The sequence below is a fragment of the Pituophis catenifer genome, unplaced genomic scaffold (genome assembly GCF_029215685.1).
Source record: "Pituophis catenifer annectens isolate HBS135680 unplaced genomic scaffold, rPitCat1.0.hap2 SCAF_2, whole genome shotgun sequence".
NCBI classification, from domain to species: Eukaryota; Metazoa; Chordata; class Lepidosauria; order Squamata; family Colubridae; genus Pituophis; species Pituophis catenifer.
Window position 1 is genome coordinate 120,927,100 of NW_027256882.1, and position 25,626 is coordinate 120,952,725.

General features: G+C 39.2%; 1 protein-coding gene across 1 annotated transcript in view; it reads right to left on the reverse strand.

Moving 5' to 3' along the window:
• The window catches only part of CACNA1A (calcium voltage-gated channel subunit alpha1 A), a 290,119-nt gene that overhangs the window by 157,581 nt on the left and 106,912 nt on the right, over nt 1-25,626 (reverse strand). Inside the window, exons 5-8 of the mRNA XM_070937402.1 lie at nt 24,436-24,588; nt 22,279-22,466; nt 4,404-4,507; nt 4,079-4,194 (exon numbers count right to left, since the gene is read on the reverse strand). Coding sequence (XP_070793503.1) covers nt 4,079-4,194; nt 4,404-4,507; nt 22,279-22,466; nt 24,436-24,588 — 561 coding nt within the window. The remainder of the gene's footprint in view (nt 1-4,078; nt 4,195-4,403; nt 4,508-22,278; nt 22,467-24,435; nt 24,589-25,626) is intronic.

Genomic DNA, 25,626 nt, shown 5'->3' on the forward strand with positions numbered 1-25,626 from the left:
TGACATACTTTAGCAAATAGTTTCCTGAAAATAACCATTTGAAAGAGAAGAGAGCTGGACGAAGCAGCCTTAGCTAGGTGAGAGTCTGATGAAAAGAAAGACAACTTATTGATCTCATTTTATGGGTATTTTTGTGTATTCATGGCTATGTTCTAGAAAAATTCTGTCAGAAAATGACGTTGGTTCAGAAAATATAATTGTGACATTTTTATATCAATCATGAAAATATGGAGATATAGGATGGAGAGAGAAACACACAAATGGTAAAATTCTTTGTCACTTTCTTGTGTTTAATTTTATCCCCTTGGGATTAATAATAGCTTGGCAAAAGTATTTAGTTCAGCAATATTTATGATTAAATTAGTAGTCATATAAAGGTAAATCTTTTAAAAATAAAGGAAAGGTCTAGACTCGCCTTGTGGTAATCAAAATTGTGTAGGTAACACAGGAAAATAAACATATGTTCTCAGTGAGATATTTTTATGCTAAAATATTTGTACTGAATATATCACTGCTTATCCTTGTAAAATGAGCACAATGTTTTGCAAATTAAAAACGAAGCAATTTTTTCAGAACAAAAAATATCCCAAACAACTGTTCAGTTGTTAAACAACTTTAATTAAATTGAATCCCAATAGCAAAATCATAATATGTTAGTTAAAACCTGAAATTATAAAAGTAATATGTACCACTTCCCCATCGAGAACAGCTGCCTACCCTTTTCTAAGGTTCCAGGAGACCATTAAGACCTGTGTGTTCAGGGACACCTTTAAGGGAGGGAGGTAGACTGAATATTCTCTTGAATTAGTAGTGCTACAGGGGTGGAATACTGTTTTTTTTTTTTTAATATTAGTCTGTGTTTAACAAAGTCTGGAAGCTGCGTCATGGCAACTGACCTCTCTTATTGGTTCAAATAAGGTTTTGTTGCTTATCCAAGTAGCTTCTTCAGTCTGAACAAGTTGGTTAAGGGGACCCCATACACTTATGTCCTCCAGGGAAGTTTCAATTCTTACTACTGGATAGGCTCGTCGGTCCCAAGTGGTCCTAAAGTGGTCTTAATCTTCCTATGAAGGTTCATGCATCTTCACAGGTTCAGAGGTTCACAAGGGAGGCTGTGATGGAGGGGGCCTCGATGGACCGTAACCTTATCTCTTTTACAATCTACTAGAACAAATGAGCCTCATGAGCAGTTTACATTAAGCTGTTTTTATTTACATAAAATAAAACAAGGTCTATTCAAAAAGAATATTAGATGTCATTCTCTTTCTTAAGTGTCCTGTCAGCTCTCTGGTGCAATCGCTCTATGCGAATGGAGTTCGGGCTTTTCTTCCTCAGAAGGAAGATGCTTTAGTGACTTCAGCTCTGCCTCTGATTCCGAAGAATCTTAAAATGTCTGCTAGCAAGCATCTCCTTTTATACTGTCATAGTGGCCATTAGGGGAGGGCATAGAAAAGCCCAGGAGATTCGAAGCCAGAAGCTGCTCTCTGATTGGCTTATTTAATTGTCTAAGCCAAAGGCCATTAATAGGCACAGCAACTGTGAGGGAATTTTCTGTCACAGAGGCTACACTTAATGATCCACCTAGAGTAAAGGGTTTAGGAGCTGGGACATTTACATCTCATTGACTCTCTGCATACTTACCTAATGAACCTATCCAGATTAGTACCAGTAAGAAATGAAATCTTTCCGGAGGACATACGTATACGGGGTCCCCTTAACAAACTTGATCAGACTGTTTTTGGATCAGCAGTGAAACATTTTAAACCAATTAGAAAAGAGGTGCAGTTGCCATGATTCAACTTCCAGACAATTTTACCTGGATGACTGAGAATTTTCATCAAGATATTGTGTTTAACAAACTGACTGTAATGGAAAATACTTACCATATTTTTCGGAGTATAAGATGCACCTTTTCCCCCCAAAAGGGGGTGAAAATTTAGGTGCGTCTTATACGCTGAATGTAGCCGCGCCCACCCACTGGCCCCCACCCTTTGGCCTCTGCCTTGCAGCAGTTACTTCCTTGCAAGCAAATAGCAAGAAAAAACAGCTCCTTTCAGCTTCAGCACAGCCTAATTAGCACAAGTTGATTAGATTGGCCTCCCGACTCTCAGCTGATTTACTCTCAGCTGTTTTGCGCAGGGCTCTGCTGCTTGCTGCAAAGAGGTAAATTGCTGGAGCAGATTTTTTTTCCCCCTTGTGCTAATCAAGCTATGCTGAAAATGAAAATGAAAGTAAAGCAGGCTGTTTGCTGTTTGCTGCAACGAGGCAAAATTGCTCAGAGGCAGAGGGAGATTTCTTTTTCTTCTTTTCCTCACCAAAAAAGGTAGGTGCGTCTTATACTCCTGTGCGTCTTATACTCCGAAAAATATGGTAAGTCACCCAGAATAAGACTGATTGGAGCTACATATAAGCCTAAATAAATAAATCAGTATGTTCTGTTATTGTATTAACTTATTTAATACAATATATCCCTTGGAAGCCTATTTTGTGAATAAAAGTAGCATGTTAAAAACATTAAAATAAATAATAACACCAGAGTTTTGCTATAAGAAAAACTTTATCCCTGGAAATAAAGAAATATACCACATCTGTCAATTGAGTAGTAACAATAATTGGAAACACTTTTTGATCAACATTCTATTCCAGTTCAGAATCCAGCTAAATATAAAACTAAAAAATACAAGAAGAACAGATTGGACAGCCATTTGTCCAGAATGGCAGAGGATCTCCTGTTTGACCAAGGGATTGTACTAGAAAACCTCCAAGGTCCCTTCCAACTCTGTTATTCTGTTATTATATTATTCAGAAGGTCACCAATATTGAATATTTTAATATCAAACCATGAATTCCCTGCATCACCTTACAAGTGGATAGCCAGCAAGCTTCTACTTAAAAACCTCTACAAAATTAACTAGAAATGTTAACCTCTTGTCAATTTGAATCTTAATTCTAGGCTTATAGGTCATACAATAGTGATTTTTTGAATAAGACATATTTTTGCGATTAAGAAAAATATGTTACCCATCTCCAATTGCTGGCAGTCCAAGCAAAATATCCTATCATCAAGAGGAAATGAGTTGAATACCAAGCCAAAATAATAGAGATAATGCTGCAGAAGTGAATTTACTTCTAAAAGGTTCAGTTTACCATTACTTAGTCCACCCCCTGCCATCTCAACTCAAGTATCATGAGACACTAAGGTGGGTTAATCTAAATTAAGCCTTGGTTTCAGAATAGTTACAACCTTATTTCAGGCTGAAGGCAGACTGCATCTAACTATAAAATGGGTATCTGTACTTGTAAGAATAAAACTAGAAAAGAGCAGCCAAATGGTCAAGAAACTGAAGAGGTTTTCTCTAATTAAATGTTACAATGTCTGAACTTGTTAGCTTAGGGGGGAAATGGTGAAAAAAACCAGGGAAACATAAAAGAGGAAGAAAAAAATTATATATAGAACACAGGTTATGAATAGTAATGTTTTTCCTCCTTTTTTCAGTGTATTAGAACTTGGGGTCATCCAAGGAAGCCATGTGACTGAAAATTCGGAAAACTGGTTCCTGCTGTTGGGGAACATAAAAGATGCCATTGTCCTAAGTCATCATTCATTGTGGGAATAAAACGCTGGACCAGATAAGCCTAGCATATATCTTCTTATTTTTTTAGCTGATATTGTACTACTGATTTACTTAATTTATAATCTATTTAATAAAATCTCAAGCCCTACTGGTATCTTTTTATATGTACTGTAGTAAACCTGTCTCAAATCTGTGAGTCCAGAATTTTACATTGATCTCTGCTGTGATTTATTTTAACTTGGCTGAATGTCTGAACCTGATTTCCAATGCAAAACATCCTCAGTTTGATACTATCTACACATCTGATGAGTATTCTTCATTCTATGAAAAAGTACGAATGTTTTGAATTATACCAAGTCTAGGACAGAACCCTGGGGTACTTTTGTACTGAGTTTACAATCAACAAAAGAAAGCTACAGAAGACATAGTCTGAGACACAAAAATTCAGTTTATTAAAAATAATAAACTAGGCAAACAAAGAATAAAAGATACATAGGACTTGCCTGCTTTGGAGATCCACTCCATATAGCCATTGAGCTCCCGTTCAATTTGCTGTTGTCTTCTCAGCTTCAGAAATGCACGCCGATTTTCTACTCGCTCCCTTTCTTTGGCAAACTCCCTGTAGTCAGAGATGGAACAGCAATGCTGAATGGTCTCTGTTACACCACTTAATTTGCAGGAAAGCATCACAGAAAAAATACAAAGGCAGAAAGAACCCAGGATTTGGGGCGTCCAATTGCCAGTAAACTGTATTTTCTTTACAGGACTGAAAAAAGCTACCATAAGCACTAATACATTTCCTCTATGGCAGATGTACTAGATACTTACCCAGAAAGCACCCCTAGCACAAGATTGAGCATAAAAAAGGATCCAATGATGATGAGAGGGATGAAGTATAGCCAGTTCCAAGCACTCCCTGAGGCATCGTTGCTCTGGAGGAAAAAAGAGGATGAAGTCATTGGATACTGAAGTCATGAAGTAGATTTTTCATCAAGGTCATTAACTCATTCAGGGTATATTTTAAAGGATAGGAACAGTGTGTGGGCTGGTGTGATATCAAATCAGACTATCATCACAAGCACAAACAGATTACAAACCTACAAGCTTAATAACTTGTCAACCTCCCATCAACTAGCCAGTTAGTTACCCTGGTGATACCCAGTTACAAAACTACAACAGTGCAACACTGTCTAGATGCATTTTAGTTTTCTAGTTGTCTCACACTCTTCCATTCTAGTTCTCTTCCACAGTTCTTCCATGAGTTCTTTGCTCACTAATACCAACCTAACAGTCCCTCCCTCTCCTACAGAAATATTTAGTTAATATTTTTCAAAGTATGAGGTAAACCCAGAAAGCGAGTTAATTCTTCAACAAGATTAAGAATGTTGTATGAATGCAGCCATGTCATTTCAGATAAGAACTCTGAAGTTTGCAGCATCCCATAATTCCTAAAGCAAGTTCAGAAGATGGCTTGAAAACTGGGCACTATTTTTACCCTGCCTGTTATTCCTTAAATTTATCATGTTTTCTCATTCCTATTATGAAAGAAATTAAATTCAAGCCATTCAAGCAATCAGATACTGCTTTTTTCAAAATTGGAATGCTTTTTATTTCTCATGTCTAAATCTCACATTGCCCAATTTTATTTCTCTGATGTTTTCTAGAAGTACAATCCCTGTTGTGTGGACAATTAATCCAAAGATGCAAGAGATCAAATCAGATTCTGATCTTGTACTCTCTTCTGCCCCCCATTCTCTGTATCTTAAACAGAAAGCAACTCCTACCACCATGCCATCCAAGATACTGGAGCCTTTACGTTGGACTTGAATGCTGCCTAAAGATTGTGGGAATTGGTCATAAGACAACCAGTTGGGGAAATATGGTTTCATGGACTCCCCACTTAGTGCTATTTCCCATGGGTGTTCTTGCTAAACTTTGGGGGAATATTTTGGAAAAGACAGGGAAGCATCTTCCTGGCTGTCAAGAACCGCCCGTTGTTTCTAGCTTCCAACGTTAGCCTGGTTTCAGATTGGTCTTTTGTGAAGAAATGGGGCATGGACAAAGCAGGAGGAGGAGAACTCCTTCTCACACCCATTGAGTTTTTCTTATTTTGGATAGGCAAAGAATGGGTCCTTCAGGCTCCAAGTACAAAAGATGCACCCAGTTTTCAGCAGAAGCTCTCGGCCAGCTCAAGAGTTTCAAACTTCTTCCAACTCAAATTCCCAAGAGAAGAGTCCATGAAACTGGCAACACGAAGGAACCATCCCATGAGCTATGGTGGCACAGTGGTTAAAATGCAATACTGGAGGTTAACTCACTGCTCACTCCAGCAATTCGATTCTCACTGCCTCAAGGTTGATTCAGCCTTCCATCCTTCCGAGGTCAGTAAAATGAGATCCCAGATTGTTGGGGGGCAATATGCTGACTTTGTAAACCACTTAGAGAGGCTGTAAAGCACTATGAAACAGTATATAAGTCTAAGTGCTCTTGCTGTCCCAGACTGCAGGCAGAACTTCAAGCTCTGCCCTCATCCTCACAGTTGCACTTTCAAAGCGAGAGGGTTTGAGTCACTTGATCAGTTCGATTCTTAAGAATACTTCCTTTAGAAATGGTTGACAAAGCTACATTTCTGAGAGATTTGGACTTAAAGCCCTGGGTCCTGACAGACACTGAACAAGGTTCCTGACAAAATCAGCTGTCTTTTATTAGCTTTTTACTAACTCAGGATCACATCAGATCACAAGTTCCTGAAGGTTACGGGCAGAGTGGAGATGGGAAGATCTCTTGCACAGATCCCGTTTCTTTCCTGGGCACCAATTGCTGGTCCTCCTACTCCTTTACCCTCTTTAAAGTCTAAGGTTTCTAAAAAATCGGAGGTTGGGGGGGGGAATCGTCTCATTTGCTATGATCTCTTTTTGTTTTTGGAGAACATGAGAAGTCTACTCAAGAGAGGTCAAAGGGTCCACAGTCACCCCTTCTGTTCTCTGTGCCAGTTAATATTTGTGAAATAAACTTGAGGAGTCCTCAGCCTTCTTAGAAGCTTCTGGTCTTGAGGTACAGCAATCCAAGGGGAGATCCAAACAAAGTTGCTCCTCAGCTTTGCATGTGCACAAAGCTCCTAGCTAGGGGTTTGTAAAGAATATGACCAAGGAGCAGAATCCTGATTCATAAGTTGCCAGACTTCAAGGAGGACCTGGACCTCTTATGTCCTCTCAAGACTAGAAGACCTGTTTAAACCAAGAAAGGAAGAGAAGGAAATAGACAGGATGGGCAGGTAGACCTGCAATCATGTTTCATGACGGGGTCCTTTATTGTCCAGAATGACCTCTGCCCTGGACTGGTTGAAAGAGACATTTCTTCATCTTCTTCACCTTCTCCCCTATGCTGTGCACCTTTGCCCCCCTCTCTCTCAGCCAGGTAGATGAGTTCCCCCCACACACACACACATCCCTGAGCTTTTGCTTGCCTGGGATCAAATCCTTGCATGTTTTCTCCAGGCTTCTCTCTTCCACTGGAGTGGAGTGGGGAATGGGTGATGGCACTGGCCCTCCTTATTGCTCCTTAGGCAATTACTGGCATCCTTCTTGCTTCTGGGCCTCTGGGCTTCTTAAGAGAGCTTTCCACTTTATAAAATCACCAAGGTTTGGCTTTTGTGCAATAATGAAGTCAATAGAAATCATACCCTCCTGGCTTCCGGTTGATGTCATGATGAGTTTGGACATGAGAAGCAGGTCTCTGCACTCCCATGCCAAGTTCTCCCTGTCGGTGGGCTTCAAAAGGAGCCAAAGCTGCCCTGTAGGGGCGGTGAAGCAAAGAGGGGTGCCCGGGGAGATCACAGAGAGTTTCAACTCTCCTGCCTGACCTGAGGTTCTCTTTCCCTCTCAGCCACGGAGAAAACGCAGCCTAAAGATGGCTGCCACAAAGCTGGGACAGCCGAGAAACAACTAAGACTGGTGCTGGAGAGGAGTCGGTGAACAGTGACTGGATCTGGGAGAGAGGATTCTTTCTTATTTAAAACCTAACCCCAAGGAATAATCTAGAACTACTTGCTCAGAATTATTTGTTAAAGTGGCGACTAAACATTCTGAAAAAAATACCAGACCGGAAGGAAAAGACAAAGAGAGAAAACAATAAACTTCTAAAAATACAGAAAATTGGACTCTTAAACTAGGAAGACGTGGTAATAGGAGGGCATTTTAAAATGCTGGAATTATTTACTTAAAAAACTTACCCTGTTTCTATAATTGAATTACAATTAAAATTATGATTAAAATAATTAAAATCAGACTGACTAGTGGCAATACTGAAATTTAAGTTGAGAGTACCACCTGCTGATGAAAGGAAACTATACAAGTCTGGAATACTTATTTGAATGCAAGAACATTACCCAGATTAGCATCAAATGCACTGTAGCAAACTAGAACACCAGAAACAGGGAATAACCACCCATACAAGATCTTCTAGCAAAATGAATACCAATTTTATCAAAAAGCACCTGATCACTCAACTCACTATAAGCAAATGGGCACAGTTTATGAAAAGGGTAACACTATATCAAAATGCATTTTTAAAAATCTCAGAAATAACCAACAGACTATTACAACCAAATGCTAATACTGTAGACTCGACCATCTAAAGCCCTCCCAAACATCTGAAAAAAACAAAAACACCATAGTCCAAAAAGAAAAACCAAGAGTCATTTAAAACATACAGTGTAAGGACTATAACACCACAATGTAGGACAGACAGGCAAATGACTAGCAGAATGCATCTATGAACAACTAGAAGTGAGAAGGCACAATGAAAACTACTTAATTTCACAACACATGGACAGACTCAACCCCAGTTTCAACTAAGGAACTGTAAGCATTTTAGATGAAGCCAAATCCAAAAATGTCAGGAAATACCTGGAAGCTTCGCGTTCAGATTAATCAGACATCAATAGACACATAGAGATAAACTATATTTATAACCATTCTAAAGAGACAATAAAAAAGCTAAGAAGGAAACAAAACGACTAGAACACATCCTCTTCAGCAGCCAACATCCAGATAAAAAGGATTTAACATGAGATAAAGAATTAAGCAGAAAACAACACTGTAGTCAAGGAACTGTCAAGGAGAAAACCCATACCATCACCAAACTGGTAGGGCAAGCATATAAAAACGGAAAGCAAAATACATACTCACTCGCATTGATGATGTTATCTAGGTGAGTAATGAAATATCTGTAAGCAAACAATCAAGCTCAGAGAGCACCAAGGACTCCACATGTCAACAACTGTTGTGAAACAATTGTTCAGCATTCATAGACAAATGCAAAGAATCTGTTTATAAGTCCCCCTGAAGATTATCTATCCAAACCCTGGCACATTCAACCAGATAGTGTTCTACTCTAATCCAATCTAACTGATCAATAGCTTTTTTCTCTGATACCAATCTTCCTGGAGAGTCTTTTCTCTGAGGAGGGACAAAGTTTATTTATTTACTCATTCATTCAATTTGTATGGCTGCCACCTCAGCAAGTGACTCTGGATGGTAAATCATAGATTAAAATCAAATTTCCATCTTAATACAAAAGTCAAAATGCACCCAGCAGCCAAAGAGAATGTTGCTTGGCTTTAGGATGGGGATAAGGAGGGATACGCACGGAATATTATATTCAGGTATTAATACATATGGTATTTTATTTTGTGAACCTGTGTGTGAGAGGTGTTTTAATTTTTATACTGAAACTAAAGGAAAACTGTGCCCATCTCATCTGATGTGAGAGATTGTGCCTTTTGAATGTCTTCTAATTCTTTTGTACCTCTACTTGATAGATTGCTCCTTCTAAATGCCTCTTTTACTGGAAAGCTGCTCTTACCACAAACAACTCTTTTAATGAAAATGTCATTGTTTCAGCTAGGAGAAGCAATCTGGAATGGAACACACATGGCAAGAGATCTTTATCTCCTTCTTTCCATGACCAAAGGAGAATGATGCCTCATGCAATATCTGAGGCATCTGTTTGCACCAAAGGGATGAGGGTGAGTCTGGATGTTTGAGAAGCAGCTGGAAAACTGATTTTCAGTTCCTAAATTGCAGGCTGCTCTTAGGTAGACCATTCTAATTTATATCTTTTCTTTAGGAGTTATGGCAGATATCTTGAGCATTCTGCAAAATTAGGAAAGAACTTTCCACAAAAATTTGCAATGATCTGAATATTTCTAAATGCCTGTCATGATTGTACAGATTGATTTTATGTAGGATTATTTGTATTCCTTCTGTAGAGTTTCTATAGCCCAAATAATCCAATTGAGGGAAATCAAACAAACATTTTTACATTTTATTGAATAGTTTTATTTACAGTGCCCAAGGTATCTTTAAGGTGAGTCTCGTGCAAAGATGAGTTTTTCAGTATGTTTACATATTATATAGTATATATATATACACATATATAGTATATATGTCTATATATTTATTCAAAATATCAAAAGATATTTCAATAATCTGGAGAAGACCATGTCATAATTAAACAATTATGCCAAATTTAACCAATTCAACCAAAGGACATCACTGTGTCTACAATCTTACCATATCTAGTATTAAAGGTAATTAAGTATTCATGACCCCCTTTCATTTCAATTAATTGTATTGCCTCTCAAGTCCAATTTTCTGAAAATGCATGCCATTTGCAGGCAGTTCAATACATCTGAAGAGACAGGGGGTAATAATACTTAATGGTTACACTGTTCAGGAGTGTATAAACATATACATAAATACCCCTCTAAGGACAAAAAATGTGGATAGAAATGCTGGAGGCAAATATAACTTTCTTCAGATTCAGAAACTCCTTCTAAGCAGCTAGCTTTTAAGTAGGTACAGAGTATTCTTAACTGTGACCTGAATTCCTGCCTTCAAGTTGATGTATTCCTGATTTCAAATTTATAGTACAATCACACATTTGAGAAGGTAATGCAGGTGCTCCTTCCACCCCCGAGACATCAGCAAACTGTATGCTTTTCTGGCAAAAAGGAGGTTCATAGAGCTGAACAGAAGAGGTGGAAGGATGAGAGTGGGAAGTTTGAAGTAGAAAATAAAATTATCCTTGCTCCAGTGGTGAAATTCAAATTTTTTTACTACTGGTTCTGTGGGCGCGGCTTGGTGGGTGTGGTGTGGCTTGGTGGGCGTGGCTTGGTGGGTGTGGCAGGGGAAGGATACAGCAAAATCTTCATTCCCACGCCACTCCAGGGGAAGGATACTGCAAAATCCCTATTCCATCCCCACTTCTGGGGGAAGGATATTGCAAAATCTCCATTCCCACCCCACTCTGGGACCAGTCAGAGGTGGTATTTGCCAGTTCTCTGAACTACTCAAAATTTCCGCTACCAGTTCTCCAAACTACTCAAAATTTCCTCTACTGGTTCTCCAGAACCTGTCAGAACCTGCTGGATTTCACCCCTGCCTTGCTTCCAGTGAACATCTGCATTATGTTCTGTACCCAATTATTTCCCAGCACAGTGGGAACATATAAGGAATCTGTAATATAGAGTGCCAGGACTTTTGTATGATCATTTATTGCCGTTTGTAGAAGTCCTGTGCACTGCAAAACAGAACCAATTTGAAATGCTTGCCTGTTGATTGTTTCCACAAGCATAGGTTTCTCTAATAACTAAGTGGTCAAGTGTTGCTCTGTGGTCTCATCTAAGAAAATCTAGAAGAGATGGGGGTTGTATTTTAGAACTTAAGGCTGACCAGAGAGTAACAAGGATAACAAAGTTTATTTGGCTGTTGCTGACGATCTATGCTCTTCTTAATTGTTTGAGGACCCACTTGCCAAGCACCTGGGAGAAGGGCCAGTGAAGGTTCCTGAAGATGAGTCTTCAGAATGATTGAGATCTCTGTTTGTGATCAGCAGTTCTACAGGTCTGGCATTTAGCTGTTAACCAGAAGTTTATACTTTAACAATGCAAATCTTGGCTAGATGCCCTGGGGCTTCATAATAGAAAGAAAACAAGGTCTCTCCTTCTGTGTTTCTCTGTTGAGGTCAGATATCTTTTTACTGTTCTTATTTGTAGGAGTTCTTCACTGCAGACATCTGAGGAGGTCACACAGAGAGGGGAGGGTGAAGACAGGATGTAAGATATCCACACCTTACTATTTATTCTATGTGTCAACTCATCATCCACCTATTAGCATGCAGTGTTGGAGCAGTTATTCCAAATTGTCTCATTAACTCATCTCTTAGTTCATCAGCAAAACTGGCCTTAAAATTGGTCGGGGCAAAATCATTCCTTGTTTCTATAAAATAATTGGAATTTTGCTACGTATTCATGAATTTCCCTGGTTGCTTTATTTTAGTTTGTGAATTTCTCAGTTTGCCATTGCTCTCCTAGCGGAATCCTCAAATGCAGCTCTAAATCTTTGCATGAAGTTCTGGTAATTGTATAGTAATGGATCATTGCCTTCAATTTGGCTGTTGCTTCTTTCAGCAAGCTTAGAACAAATGTCACCTTGGAGTGATCTGTAGGAAATTCTGGTGACCAATCATAAACAATTCAAACTGAGTCATAAATGTCATAAATTGGTCTTGGGGTTGTCCAAACCTCTTTGGCAAACTCCCACAGTAGTAATAGTGAAGAAAAATTGGCTAGACTGCAGACTCCTGCTGAGGCAAACCTTGCCTCAACTGCTGTGTTAATTGTGCAATGACATTGTCCAGGGTTTGTTACTTGTATATTCACTTCCTGCTGATGTCAAACAATTTTTGAGCAAGTTGTTCAATGACAATGAGGTGACCTACAGATCTGAGGACATCTCCCTGATCAAAGGGAAGGGATCAAAGGGAAGATTCAAAGCATTAGGCTTCTGATTAGATAGCAGAGAAGCTTTCAAGATTGGTGTTTGGGGCTTCAAGGTAGGCTAGGTCAGGAAACAAGTTCTACAACAGTGCTATAGTTGCAGGGTGTAATAACAGAATATTGATAGCGTGACAGAGATTCTATTTTACATATCTTGTACAAATAAAACAAAGGTAGGATATTCTTAAGTTTCTCCCTTTCAGAGCTAATTTGTGTTTATAGCTGTTGAATAACTTCAAGGCCATCTCCAGTCTCCTTTATAGCAATGAACAAATAATGATCAGGCATTTTAAAATTATCTTTCCTATTGTCAAGCTTCTACAAGTCTCATGTTCCCACAAAGAAGAGAAAAAAGTTTATAAACAATATTGCAATATTTTCCCTGGGTTTCACAAATAATTGGAAATGCCTTTGAGACTCATTGTCTTCTAGCATAATCAGGATGCATTGTAGGAAGCTAGATTATACCAGATGTTTTCACATTGTAAAGATACAGTGAATGGGGGGATGTCCAGGCAGTGAAAGGGATAAAAGAAAATTAGAACAGTTAATAGAATCCAGAAAAAAGCTTGTATGTTCAAGATTGTAATTTAGAAATTGGTTAGCTTTCTTTCTCCTCTTTAGTTTGATTTGGAATTTGCATTTGGATAGTTTGTGATCTGTTCCACTGTCAGTTCCTGGCCATGTCTTTGATGCTATAACTGAGCTCATCCAGTTTCTTTTAGAAATTATATGGTCAATTTGATATTTAATGATGTTCCTCTATACAAGCATTATTTTGTTTGTGAAACAAACATTGAAAAAAATAATTGGAGTGGCAGAAATTGATAAACTAATCTCTTCATTTTGTTCTCCTAAGGCATGCAATCCAACTACATTTTCCAATTTCATGTTTCAGCTTTGGCATTCCATTTTCCAGTCACAAGTTGCAAATCTTGCTTGCAGGTTCTGTCAATTTCAATTTGATCATGAAACTCATCAACCGCCTTTTCTTTTGCATCAGTGGTTGGAGCAGAAACTTGAATGATCATCATATTTTTAATAGATATGTCTGTGAAATCTAATCAATATTATTTGATCACTGATTGCATCATAGCCAAGTACTTTTCTTACTAAGCCCTTCCTAATTATAAAAGCAACGTTGTTTCTTTTTCATTTTTCATCTTTAGTAATAAATGGTGTGATCTTCTAACTGAAAATGTTCACTCTCAATCCATCTCAATTCACTAATGCCTAAAATGTCAATTTGTAGTCATTTCATTTTATTTTTCACTGTGCTGAGCTTTCCTGTAATTATGCTTCTTATGTTTCCTGTTTCTACTGTAATTCTATCTTTGCAGCTTTGGATTTTCTTTTCCTGTATAGCAACTTCAGCAACTAGATGTCCTGAAGGCTTTAATCTAGCCATGTCATAAACATCAACCATGGAAACTAGTGATATATTTATTATATTTGTGCTTGTATATGACTTAGTAAGCAATAAAAATTAATAGGCACTGTACAAAAAATAAGTAGCATATCTCCTGCTCATAGGCTTGCTTTCATTTATACTCTGATCCATAAAGACATAGGGAAAAAATCCACTTTTCCTACAATCAGCTTTAGCAAGCATCAACTAAACAGTTGAAAACAGATTTCTGTTTCCTTATTTCACAATTATTAATATCAAGAATGGGTACATAGATGCCAGCCTTACTCACCAACAGCTATGGTCATCCATATGCTCCTTCCCAATCAAATATATACACCATATAGTGAAAAAAAGAATCAGGAAAAGAACAAACTAAGAGAAATAATCCTGCAAACATTTCAGAATCAGAAATAGGAACAATCTAGCCATTTTCTTCTCACATCTCAGCATCTAATGGAATGATATTAGATACATTATTTTGTTTAATTTATATCCTTACCTTTACTTTTAACAGGATGCAAAGCAGGGGTGAAATCCAGCAGGTTCTGGAGAACCGGTAGTGCAAATTTTGAGTAGTTCGGAAAACCGGCAAATACCACCTCTGGCTGGTCCCAGAGTGGGGTGGGAATGGAGATTTTGCAATATCCTTCCCTCAGGAGTGGGAAGGGAATGGGGATTTTGCAGTATCCTTCCCCTGCCACACCCACCAAGCTACGCCCACCAGGCCACACCACACCCATCAGGCCACGCCCACAGAACCTGTAGTAAAAATTTTTGAATTTCACCACTGATACAAAGGTACTATTGAATTATGAGCAATAACTCAGTGCTGTTAATCAGTGTACTAAGTAAACTCAGTTCTCTTATTCGATTCTTTAGCTGCTATTAAATCTACAGATGACCTTCAGAATGATCTGAAATTTAGCCAGGGGAGATTTTGCAGGACACAATTTGAAAACATGAGGCAGTTCCAACAAATTGAGATCATGGCAAATGTGCCAAATGTTACATATTTTTCACCTAGTCGCTTTAATAAGAAAAAGCAAATTTCCATGGAGCAAACAGTTCTCCCAAAAAATCCTCCAATGCAGCCAGTTGGAATGACTAACAGCTGTTATGAGATAGGAAGAATTGAGGGCGGTATGTACCAATGGATCTAATATTGTAGACCTTGATATTTCAATTTTTACCCCAATAAAACCATGTATATTGCATATAATTTCCACTATGTATTTGCTATCAAACTGAATTCAGGTCATTTGGCGCAAAAGACACTGCTTTTTCTGAATTTATTCTTCCAGATGGAAATAATCATAGATCTTTAAAATGTAACATTTGCAATTTATGACCTAAAGACAAAGGAGTATATAGAGTTTAAACACACACACGCACATACACACTTCTGTTATTATAAAAATATAATCACAGTTCTGAGGGCAGGTGAAGGGGATGATTCATAAATTTTGAAATCAGAATAAGCAACCCTCTAAGTGCTAAAAATGAGAATGTGATACACCAGTCAGTAAGAACATCTTTATAGCATAAGAATCTCTTGAAGAGAAATATATAGAGATACTTTTATCTAATGCTGGGTAAGTACAGATGTGCAAAATGCTCCATGTACATACTGTTCTGTTCATGGAGCAGCTTGTTTAGGATGGTGTTTTCTTGAATCAAACATGTATTCGGCATAATTTGGTCTGCATATGAGAGGTAACTGGGATTTTGTTTCAGATATGAAATATCTGAAGGCGAAATATCATTATTCCATGCAGAAGGGATTCAGGTGGTTAGGGATACAAAAGAACCAAAGTACAGGAATTTCTTAATGATGACACATCTGGACATAATTATCTATGTTTCATGGGAGGCAGGAAAGGAGGGAGAGAAGTGAAAATGAAGGGAAGTTTGGAGGGTGGGTGGATTAGCAATGCTAGGAGCAATGTGTTATGACGCAGGTGGTCACGGCAAGGCAGGCCTCTAAAGAGTTCTTTATTTCTCTTAATAAATGTTTCAGCCAAAGGCTGAAGCTCCACCCCTATGCTAGCCTGCAGGCAACCACTCACAGACTCCCAAATTCAGCCCCGGTAGTACAAAGAAAGCCCACAGAGTAGAAGCACGCTCACAGGGCAAAGTCCAGGTTTCCAAGTCCAATCCACCAAGCAAAGTCCAGGTACAATACAAAAGCAGTCCTCAGGGCAAGAAACAGGTCACAGAAAAGAAGCAGTTCCAAAGCCCCAGTGAAGAAGAGGCCACACCCAGGCCACAAAGAGAAGGGCTAGGTTAAAAAATTTCCCCTACCGGTTCTGTGGGAGTGGCTTGTTGGGGGAAATCATGTGATTGGGTGGGTATGGCCAATTCAACATCATTTACATCGAGGGGCTCCTCACCGGCCCCTCCTCTCCCAGCCACTCCTTGTCGCGAATGGCAGGAAAATGGGGAGGGGAATATTCCTACCATCCTTCCCTCAGTCTATGCTGAGATTGAGGAATGGATGACAGGCAGGAAAATCCCCTTCCCCATTTTCCTGCCTTTCACGAAAACAGCTCCATTCCAGCTGCTCCCCCCACATCCTCCTCCCTCCTGGAGACTACCTTAAAGAGACAGGCTGCAGCAGCTCCATTCTGAATGGAGGGAGAAAAGTTAGCATTCTCTCTGCTGCATTTAACATTGAATTCTGTGGAATATTGAGCGGCCGGAAGAGGTGAGCGGAGACCGGCCAGGCGCAGGTGGGGCCAACGAGGGGTGATTACTACCGGTTCGGTGAACTGATGCCAATAATCCCTAGCGGTTCACCCGAACCAGTCTGAACCAGTAGGATTTCACCCCTGGCTAGGTCCAAACCAAAATGCAAAGAGCAATCTTCCAAGCAAGGCAAGGCAAATGGCAAATAGGCACGAGTCAAAGGCAGGGGAATGTAAGCCAAAGCAAACAATTTTTCCTGATAAAGACTAATTCCCCATGGCTTCTCCTTAAGTTACTCCTCTCCAGGTGTTCCTTGTGAGGCGACCTTCTCCCAAGTAGCCTTGCAGCCCTTCTCTGGGCTTGTCTATGTTCCACTCTCCTGGCCCTTGGATCAAGTGGAGTAGACAGCTGATTCTCATTAGAGGAGATTGGCTGCCTATCAGCACTACTGCTGGTTCAGCAACCGATCCTCCCCTGTGCAAGCCGGCAGTTCTACGTCTGGTTGATCATCTCCCCCAATGCCTGAGGGTCCCAGGGCAGCATTGTCCTCAGCCCTTGGAGTGCCTTCCCTGTTGGACAGTCCCAGTTCCAACTCCTCCTCCTCCTCTGAACCACGCTCTGAGGGGGCCATGACACAATGTTTCTTACTGCTAAGACCAACATGGTAAGAAACAAAGTTTTTGTAAGTGAAGTTCTTCCATAGGAGCCATGACAATGGCCAGCCCTCGGAGTCCAATTCCCAATCTCGCCTTATTTTTTATTTTTTTTTAATTTGATTTATATGCCGCCCTTCTCCGAAGACTCAGGGCGGCTTACAATGTGCTCAGCAATAGCCTTCATCCTTTTGTATATTTATACAAAGTCAGCTTATTGCCCCCACAAACTGGGTCCTCATTTCACCTACCTTAGAAAGGATGGAAGGCTGAGTCAACCTTGAGCCTTGGCGAGATTCGAACCCTGCAGTAATTGCAGGCAGCTGGTCTTAATAACCAGCTTAATAACAGGGTGCCTTAAACCCTTGTACTACCAAGGCTCTGCCCCTGAAACTACTCCTACAGAATTACCCCAGACTCATGATACTAGCTACCCTAACTGGCAGCAGGAGGTCTGCTCTCCATCTTCCTCCTCAGTCACCAACTTGCTCAACCCAAGTGTTGCGCCTTTTAAATTACCCAGAGATAGCATCCTGAGAGAACCAGCAAATTAACAACTACATCCTGCTAATGATCTCACCATCCTCTTTTGAAACATAGTTGTTGGGCCCCAAAACAAGCAAACCCAGATTTTCTTGGATTCTGCACAACCTAGCCTCAGAGGTGGCAAACCCAAGGAAGTGCCGGGCTTGGTGTGTTTATGGTTTCCAACTTAAGTGTTCAAAATGTAAAACAATTACCTCTGTTTGAGAATGTATATCAGCTTTGTTAGTCTTCAACAAATTTTTCTTCTTGGGTATTAATTTATACTTTCCTACTCAACAGTTCCCTTTACAGATAATACAAACCCAAACCAAGTTGATACCTTCCTTAATCTTAGCCTGAATCATGTCAGTGATTTCCTGGTGCATATATTCTTATAGGTCAGTGATGGCTAACCTTTTTGCTGTTGCGTGCCAAAAGTGGGGGGAGCGCAGGGGGGTCGTGTGCATGTGTGCCCACACCCATAATTTAATGCGCCCTGCCCCCCGCGCATGCACACATGACCCCCTGCACTCCCCCCGCTTTTGGCACGTGATGGCAAAGTGGGCCTGGTAGGCCCATTTTTTGCCCTCCAGAGGCTTTCTTGGAGCCTGGGGAGGACGAAAACGGCCTTTCCCACCCTCCAGAGGCCTTCCAGAGGCCGGAAACGGCCCATTTCATGACTTCCAGTGGGACTGGAAGGCCCAAAAATCAGCACTGGAGCTGAGCTAGGGCAATGCTCGCGTGCCCACAGATATGGCTCCATGTGCCACCTGTGGCACATGTGCCATAGGTTCGCCATCACAGTTATAGGTGGTATTTCAATTCAAGAGCAGGTTGTAATGATGAAACCCTCTATGGACAGGCTCCAATGCCTGTCTTCCTGAAGAAGTAATTGAGTTATCATTTATGTCTAGATCTTTCAAAGATACAAAACATAACCTAACTGGCTTTTGGCTGCAACATCTCATATATGGGCTTAACCTACAAATATTAAATGGCTCTGTCAAAAATAGGATACATTTTGTTCATTCACAAGTCATCCAACAAAGTTTATTTAATAATTTCTAGAAATCTGATTCCTTGCCTTAATCATTTTGGCATAGTCCCCAAGACTGAAAGTGACTATTTCTCCTTAACTTCCATTTGCAAATTAGGCAAGATCTAATTAGGAACCCAAATAAGATCCCTTTAAAATGCCTGGTCAGAGGTGGCTCTTATAGATGGAATGTCCCCTTTGAAGATAGCCCATTAGTTTTACTCAGAGGAAGGAACAGCATACTTTTTGACCCTCTATAGGGTCAAAGGGGCATACTCAGACCCAACCATCCCACAAAATAGCAGAATACTTGATGTATATCTGATCTCATAGTTAAGCTACAACCTTTTGTAACAAAGGTGAAAGCCAATCTGATCAGGAGGGAATGGAACTCTAAGAATTGGTTTGATAAATCTTGCATCACTGCCAAAGCAGCATTAGTGGAATCCTTACTGCCAAAGCAGCATTACTCAAGGCCAACTTATCAGATTGCTCCCAAATTTTAAAAGAGCAGAAAATACAACAAAAGACCCTACTCCAGGGGTGAAATCCAGCAGATTCTGACAGGTTCTGGAGAACGGGTAGCGGAAATTTTAAGCAGTTCGGAGAACCAGCAAATACCACCTCTGGATGGTTCCAGAGTGGGGTGGGAATAGAGATTCTGCAATATCCTTCCCCCAGGAGTAGGGAGGGAATGGGGATTCTGCAGTATCCTTCCTCTGGCATGCCCACCAAGCCACAGCATGCCCACCAAGCCACGCCCACTGAACCGGTAGTAAAAAAATTTGGATTTCACCACTGCCCGACTCGGAAAAATACTTAAGATCATAAGAAAGAACAGTCATAACTAATCAAAGCCACCAAGTTCAAAAATCACTTCCTATCTTGGCATACTATAACAAAATGTTCACTTAACCACATAAAAACATTCCATTGTAGTATCCCCTCAAGTGTCTGGGTACACCACTTCTAAGTACTTTATTGTGATCTGCATGCTAACACCTATGTGAGATTATTCTCACTACTGCTGTGGCCCCAGTCATACACAACTCCTTAGTCAACACTCTCATTAACCATTTTAAGTGTGGTAAAGTCCCCAAGAGTGTCTGCCTCTGTATTGGCCTCTTAAGTTTCATACATTAACCACACAACTAATATTGCAAAGCACTGGGGCGGGGGGGGGCAGTCATAACCAGAGGTGGGTTTCACCAGGTTCTGACCAGATCTGGAGAACCGGTAGTGGAAATTTTGAGTAGTTCAGAGAACTGGTAGTAAAAATTCTGACTGGCCCCGCCCCCATCTATTCTCTGCCTCCCAAGTCCCAGCTGATCGGGAGGAAATGGGCTAGTTTGCAGTAACTTTCCCCTGGTTTGTTTGCAGTAGTTTGCAGTAACCTTCCCCTGGAGTGGGAAGGGAATGGAGATTTTACAGTATCCTTTCCCCTGCCAAGCCCACCAAGCCACATCCACAGAACCAGTAGTAAAAATTTTTGAAACCCACCACTGGTCATAACTATCCGCTTATACAAAAGGGCTGATAAGAATGATCTGGCTACGTATAGGCCAATTAATCTATTAAACTTAATTAGCAAATCATATGTCAGAGAGTTACTTATTAAATTCTAAACCTGGGTAATAGAGGAGGGAAAAACTGACCCAGAGCAAGCAGGTTTTCAACTGGGACTATAGACCATTGTCTAGACCGTGATGGTGAACCTATGGCATGTGTGCCCGAAGTGGCACGCGGAGCCATGTCGCCTGGCATGCGCGGCATTGCCCGTTCCTCTTCCGGGTTTCTGGTGTGCATACGTGCGTGACGATCAGCTGGCTGGCGCGCATGCTCACACAGGAAAATGGAAGACCAGCTCTTCTAGTTTCCGGCACTGCAGCATGCAAAAGGCCAGCTGATCATCGCACGTGCATGCATGCCAGAAACCTGGAAGAGTAGTTGGCCATCACACACATACACGTCAGAAACCAGAAGTTCATTTTCGGCCACGTGCCATGTGCCCTGGGCAGTTCCTCTTCCGGGTTGCAGCCCACTCAGTGCCGAAAAGATTCGCCATCACTGGTCTAGCACTTCAAAATTTAGGAGAAAAATGCACAAACCACTCTGACTTTAATCTATATGTACCCTTTATAGATTTCATAGCAGTTTATGATAATTATCTCAAGGATAAGACTTTGGAACATTCTGAGCAGATCCTCTACAGACAGAAAACTCTCACTTCTAATCTATAAACAATATAATAAAATTGGCCTTAGAGTAGGATGTAATCAGAGAGGGCATCTTTCCAACTTTATGTCAAGAAAATGAAACAAGGATGCTTTTTAACATACATATCAACTCTCTGATTAAAACCCTTTAGAGAGTTGATATCCATGGACCTAAACTAGCCTATAGACACATCCCAATTTTACTTTATGACGAAGATGCAGTTCTTTTCTCCTTGACTTCTGTAAGCATAAAGCATGCACTGAGAACCCTGGCATCCTACTATAATTAATAATTAATAATCATTAATGAAGTTTTAGTTTTTTCTATCAAAAAAAAGCACAAGTAGATAATTGATTCCCATGATTACAACAGGTCAAATTGGGACCACACTGATAAAATTTATGCTGATTGCTTTTTAAACTCCACACTTGGTATCAGATAACCAAATATCTTCACTGAGTTATACAACTCTGCAAACCATTGATCAGATATGTTATTTTATTGTCCTATTTTTTTTTTCTCTTTCCCAATAATAAATTGTTGTGTCAAACTATTTCTCTTTTTACTGTAAAAGCTGGTCAAACACTGCAATAAAGATTTTTTTTTGCCCTAAAATGGGTTTATTCATGGGAGTCATTCATACTCCATCCAGATTTAGTTAGCCTTCCCTTGTCCCCGTTCCCTGGTTCTTAAAACTTCTATAAAATATTGATTAGCTTGTTTTGCTGTGCTCTAAAAGAATTTCCCCATTAATGTCAGATCTCTCAGACAATTCAAATTATTTAGACTTTAAGCTTTATTTGAAATTGGCTGCTATTGGATATAGGTAGTAGAAAAGATTTTATGTTCCGAATTCAAGTGATTTTATTTTCTAGTAACAACCCCATTTTATCAACTATACTGATGTTCGTATATTCTTACAACTTTGCTCATATGCATGTATGTTTATGTTATCTAAAAGATCTGGAGAAAGTCTGTTCGGAATAACAGCAAGTAATGCTACAGTTTGGAGTGCTTCAATTCAGTTAGCAAAGAGGAAAATAGATACATGCATGTCAATTTACTACGAAGTTCACAGATGAAGAATGGGATTCTTTCACATCATGACTTGTAAGATATTAATAACACCTTCTTTCTATATCAAAACATAAAGTAATTCTCCACCATCTTAAGTCAATGTATCCATTATTTTCTCCAGAACTTCTCACTTTCTGAATTACAGCTAAAAATTATAGCATCATTATGCAGCTTCTTTTACTAACCCTTAATATAGAGTATAACTTTCCAGTTCATGGTAAAAAAACTTCTTAGATAAAGCATTGTGCTAAACTCACATAATAGAGGAGGTTAGTCCACCCTTCCATGGTGATACACTGGAAGACAGTCAGCACAGCGAAGAGGATGTTATCAAACTGTGTGATCCCGTAGTTGGGTCCTTGCCAGTATTCTTTACACTCAGTCCCATTAGGGCAGAGGCGTGACGGTGCTTCCTTCCCACATGGAGCTTCTTGCATGATTTCATCTGGGGAGGGAAGAAAAAGAGGGCCTCTAGTAGACTAGGGCAAGCAGATAAGCAACTGCAGGAGGCAGAAAAAATGGTGGTATCACTTGCCTTGTAACAGCACCGGCTGTTCTTCAAGAAGTCCCTTCCTCCAAAATTATGGCTCAGGGTACTCATACAGACACATTTTCCCTTCCATGCAGTGCTTTTTCAGATGCTGTACAGCCATATAGAAAAGCAGAAACCAGCATGGTTTGGGTTTTAATTCTTTGCTCCTCCAAGGAAAGCACAGGGACTGCCCAGATGTGTTTTTCAAATGATACAGGCTACTTGCCTCCACAACTTAACACTGTTTCCCCCCTCAAGTCCGATGCTTCCTGACTTCTGATGGGCTACCACCTTTGTTTTGCAGGCTGATGTTGTTAAGAAGCTTACTTGACTTGAAAAAAAAATAATCCTATTATTATATTTAGGTAGTGGAAGAGAAAGCAATAGTGTTTTGTGAAATTTGCCTATTGGTGATCTGCACATCTATTCTGCTTGACACACTGGTAGTTATTAAGAACAAAGAAAGCTGCCTTGTATCAAACTCCATAGTATCTATTCTGATGGGCAACAATTCTACAGATCAGGAAAAAATTGTGTCACAAGTTCCTTTCTGAGTATTTAATTTTGCTTTTTTTAATGCACTTCTTAAACAAAGTGGTATAAAAAAGTTACAAAATGTGACGGCAGTACAATATATATGTATTCAATAACAAAATGGCTCTCTGTTTCTACATACACTTGTACATATATCCTCAATTACAACATAGTTGTTAATGTACATCAATCTATATTTTCAGTCCACAGTATATTCAAAGTTCATTAGGACTGTACAACACACATTTTGGGGTTTGATTCCAAAAAGTTACTTGAGAATCTACAGAGGTGCAGATGAAGAACTCAAAGGATTTGTTGTGACACTATGCAGCTCTAAGGTTCATTACTGTTACTAACACAAATTGATTAAATATACACAAAATGTAAAGAGAAGTAACATAGAAATTGTCAAGAAATACTTAATCCTAAAGGTGCTTTTTCAAAAGACAACTGGACTTTGTTGAGAACAAGCAAAGTCCAGTTGCTTTTTGAAAAAGCACCTTTGAGACAACCATGACCAGGATGACTGAAAATCTCCACAGACAAGAGATACTTAGATTCAATTTATAAAAGAAAGTATAGATTTATAGGTTTGTATTGTATGCAGGGAGGATACAATACAATAAAGATCCCCTCTTTATTTGTTGCTGTGGCAACATGTAGATTAGGATGCTTCTCCATAATATGGAGTGAATCATGTACCAAGTGTAAATAGATTATGGAAGCAAAGTTCAAGCTTCTTTTAGTTGCTCTAAACAGCAAAACAATAGAAGCCATCAGTCTTTCTTAAAATGAGTTCACATGAAGAAATTTTTGACATGCCCTGTTGTGATACTATGTTTCATTCATAATGCAATTTTTTTTCTCTTAGCATGTTTTATTAATCTATCAGTTTTCTGGGATTAGTTTCTGCAGAAACAGAACTATGTTTTTCTAAAGCTAATTCTTCAGGGAATATTGTGCATAAATATAAAAAGTGATTAACCACCCGGCCTATCTTTTGACTTACATTCCTCTCACGTAGCTTATATTTCAAAGTAAATATAACTGATAATTCAACAAATATATTATGTTTTAACCATGATATGTTAAACAATCCATCATGGCTCTAGTTCATACAGCCATAAATCATTGTTTATAGTTGGCATCATAAATTGCACTAAGCCAAAACCAAACAATTTGCATTATATCTTAGTACAATGTTTGAACCTTATATTAACAGTTCATTTACCTTTTAACGAGGTAACATTTGTCAATAGTTACCTTTTTCCATTTTTTAAAAAAATCAGCTCTACTAACTTTTTTGAATTGGGTAGCTGATAGGAAAAATAGAATATGTTTTACGTACCTGTATGAATATCCTTGCAGGCGGTGTGAAATTTCCCCAAATAAAATTCTAACCCTATGATTGCAAAAATAAGGATTGCAAAAAATAGGAGGAGGCCAATTTGTAGCAGAGGTATCATGGCCTTCATTATGGATTTAAGGACAACTTGTAAACCTGCAACAAAAGACAGAGCATCATCAGAGAATAGATTTAAAGCACACCCAGCAGTGAACCTTATTGGAGTTTTAACAGGATATAGAGAGAATTACACACTGCTCTCTACTTTGTTTATATTCTTCATCTTTCTTAACATGGCATGTGAGGCCTATAAACCTTAAAGCAGGAGAAAAAGGAAAGCTCTTCCATGTAAAACATGGAGTTATTGACCATCAATTCTTTTACTGATGAATGGCCAAGACTAATAATTTAAGATTTTTTAACAAGTAAGTAGCAGTCAGAGTGTCAAAGCTTCCTATATTTCTAAATTTATTAGGACTAATTGAAGTCCATTTTGATAATTGTTTTGTACTGGGATAATTTCCATTCATGCAATAACTTAGTCCCCTTATTTCTAAGAGGTCACATTTGACCAATTTTGTCAGGGCTCCAAAGGCTAAGTAACATCAAATATAGTTAATATTTGGACAGGAGTCCCCCAGCAAATTCCAGGGCTGTTGGATAAACTGTGAAGTAAAAAAAAAAAAAAGACATTCTGGAAGAAGGGACTATCCATATTGTTGCCAAGTAAAACTCAAAACAAGGTTGTTTTTACCTTTCTCAATGAAATAGATTGGTGAATCAACACATTTTAGACACTTCTCTTACTATATACTGTATAAATATAAATTTATATGATCCAATGGCTTAAAAAGAAATGGAAATGAGTACTGCCCCTAAAGTTGGATACTATTGGCAGAATAAAAGTGCAGGGTTTCCTTTATCTTTTTTATAATCTTTATAATTATATATTAATATATATAAAGTTTGGAAATATTATATACTTATATATACATAATAAACAAACTTTTGTCTGAATTCTGTAAAATGAGTATAGTGATAGTACACTATTTTCTGCCTTCTAATCCTACTGTGTTTAATGGAGCTTGCTCTCAAAAAGAGGATTATCGCCTGAGACTCATAAAGAGAGGACAGATACTTTGATTAGATAATGGATTCCATGCAAAGGCTTAAAGTACAATATGGGCTTTTCAG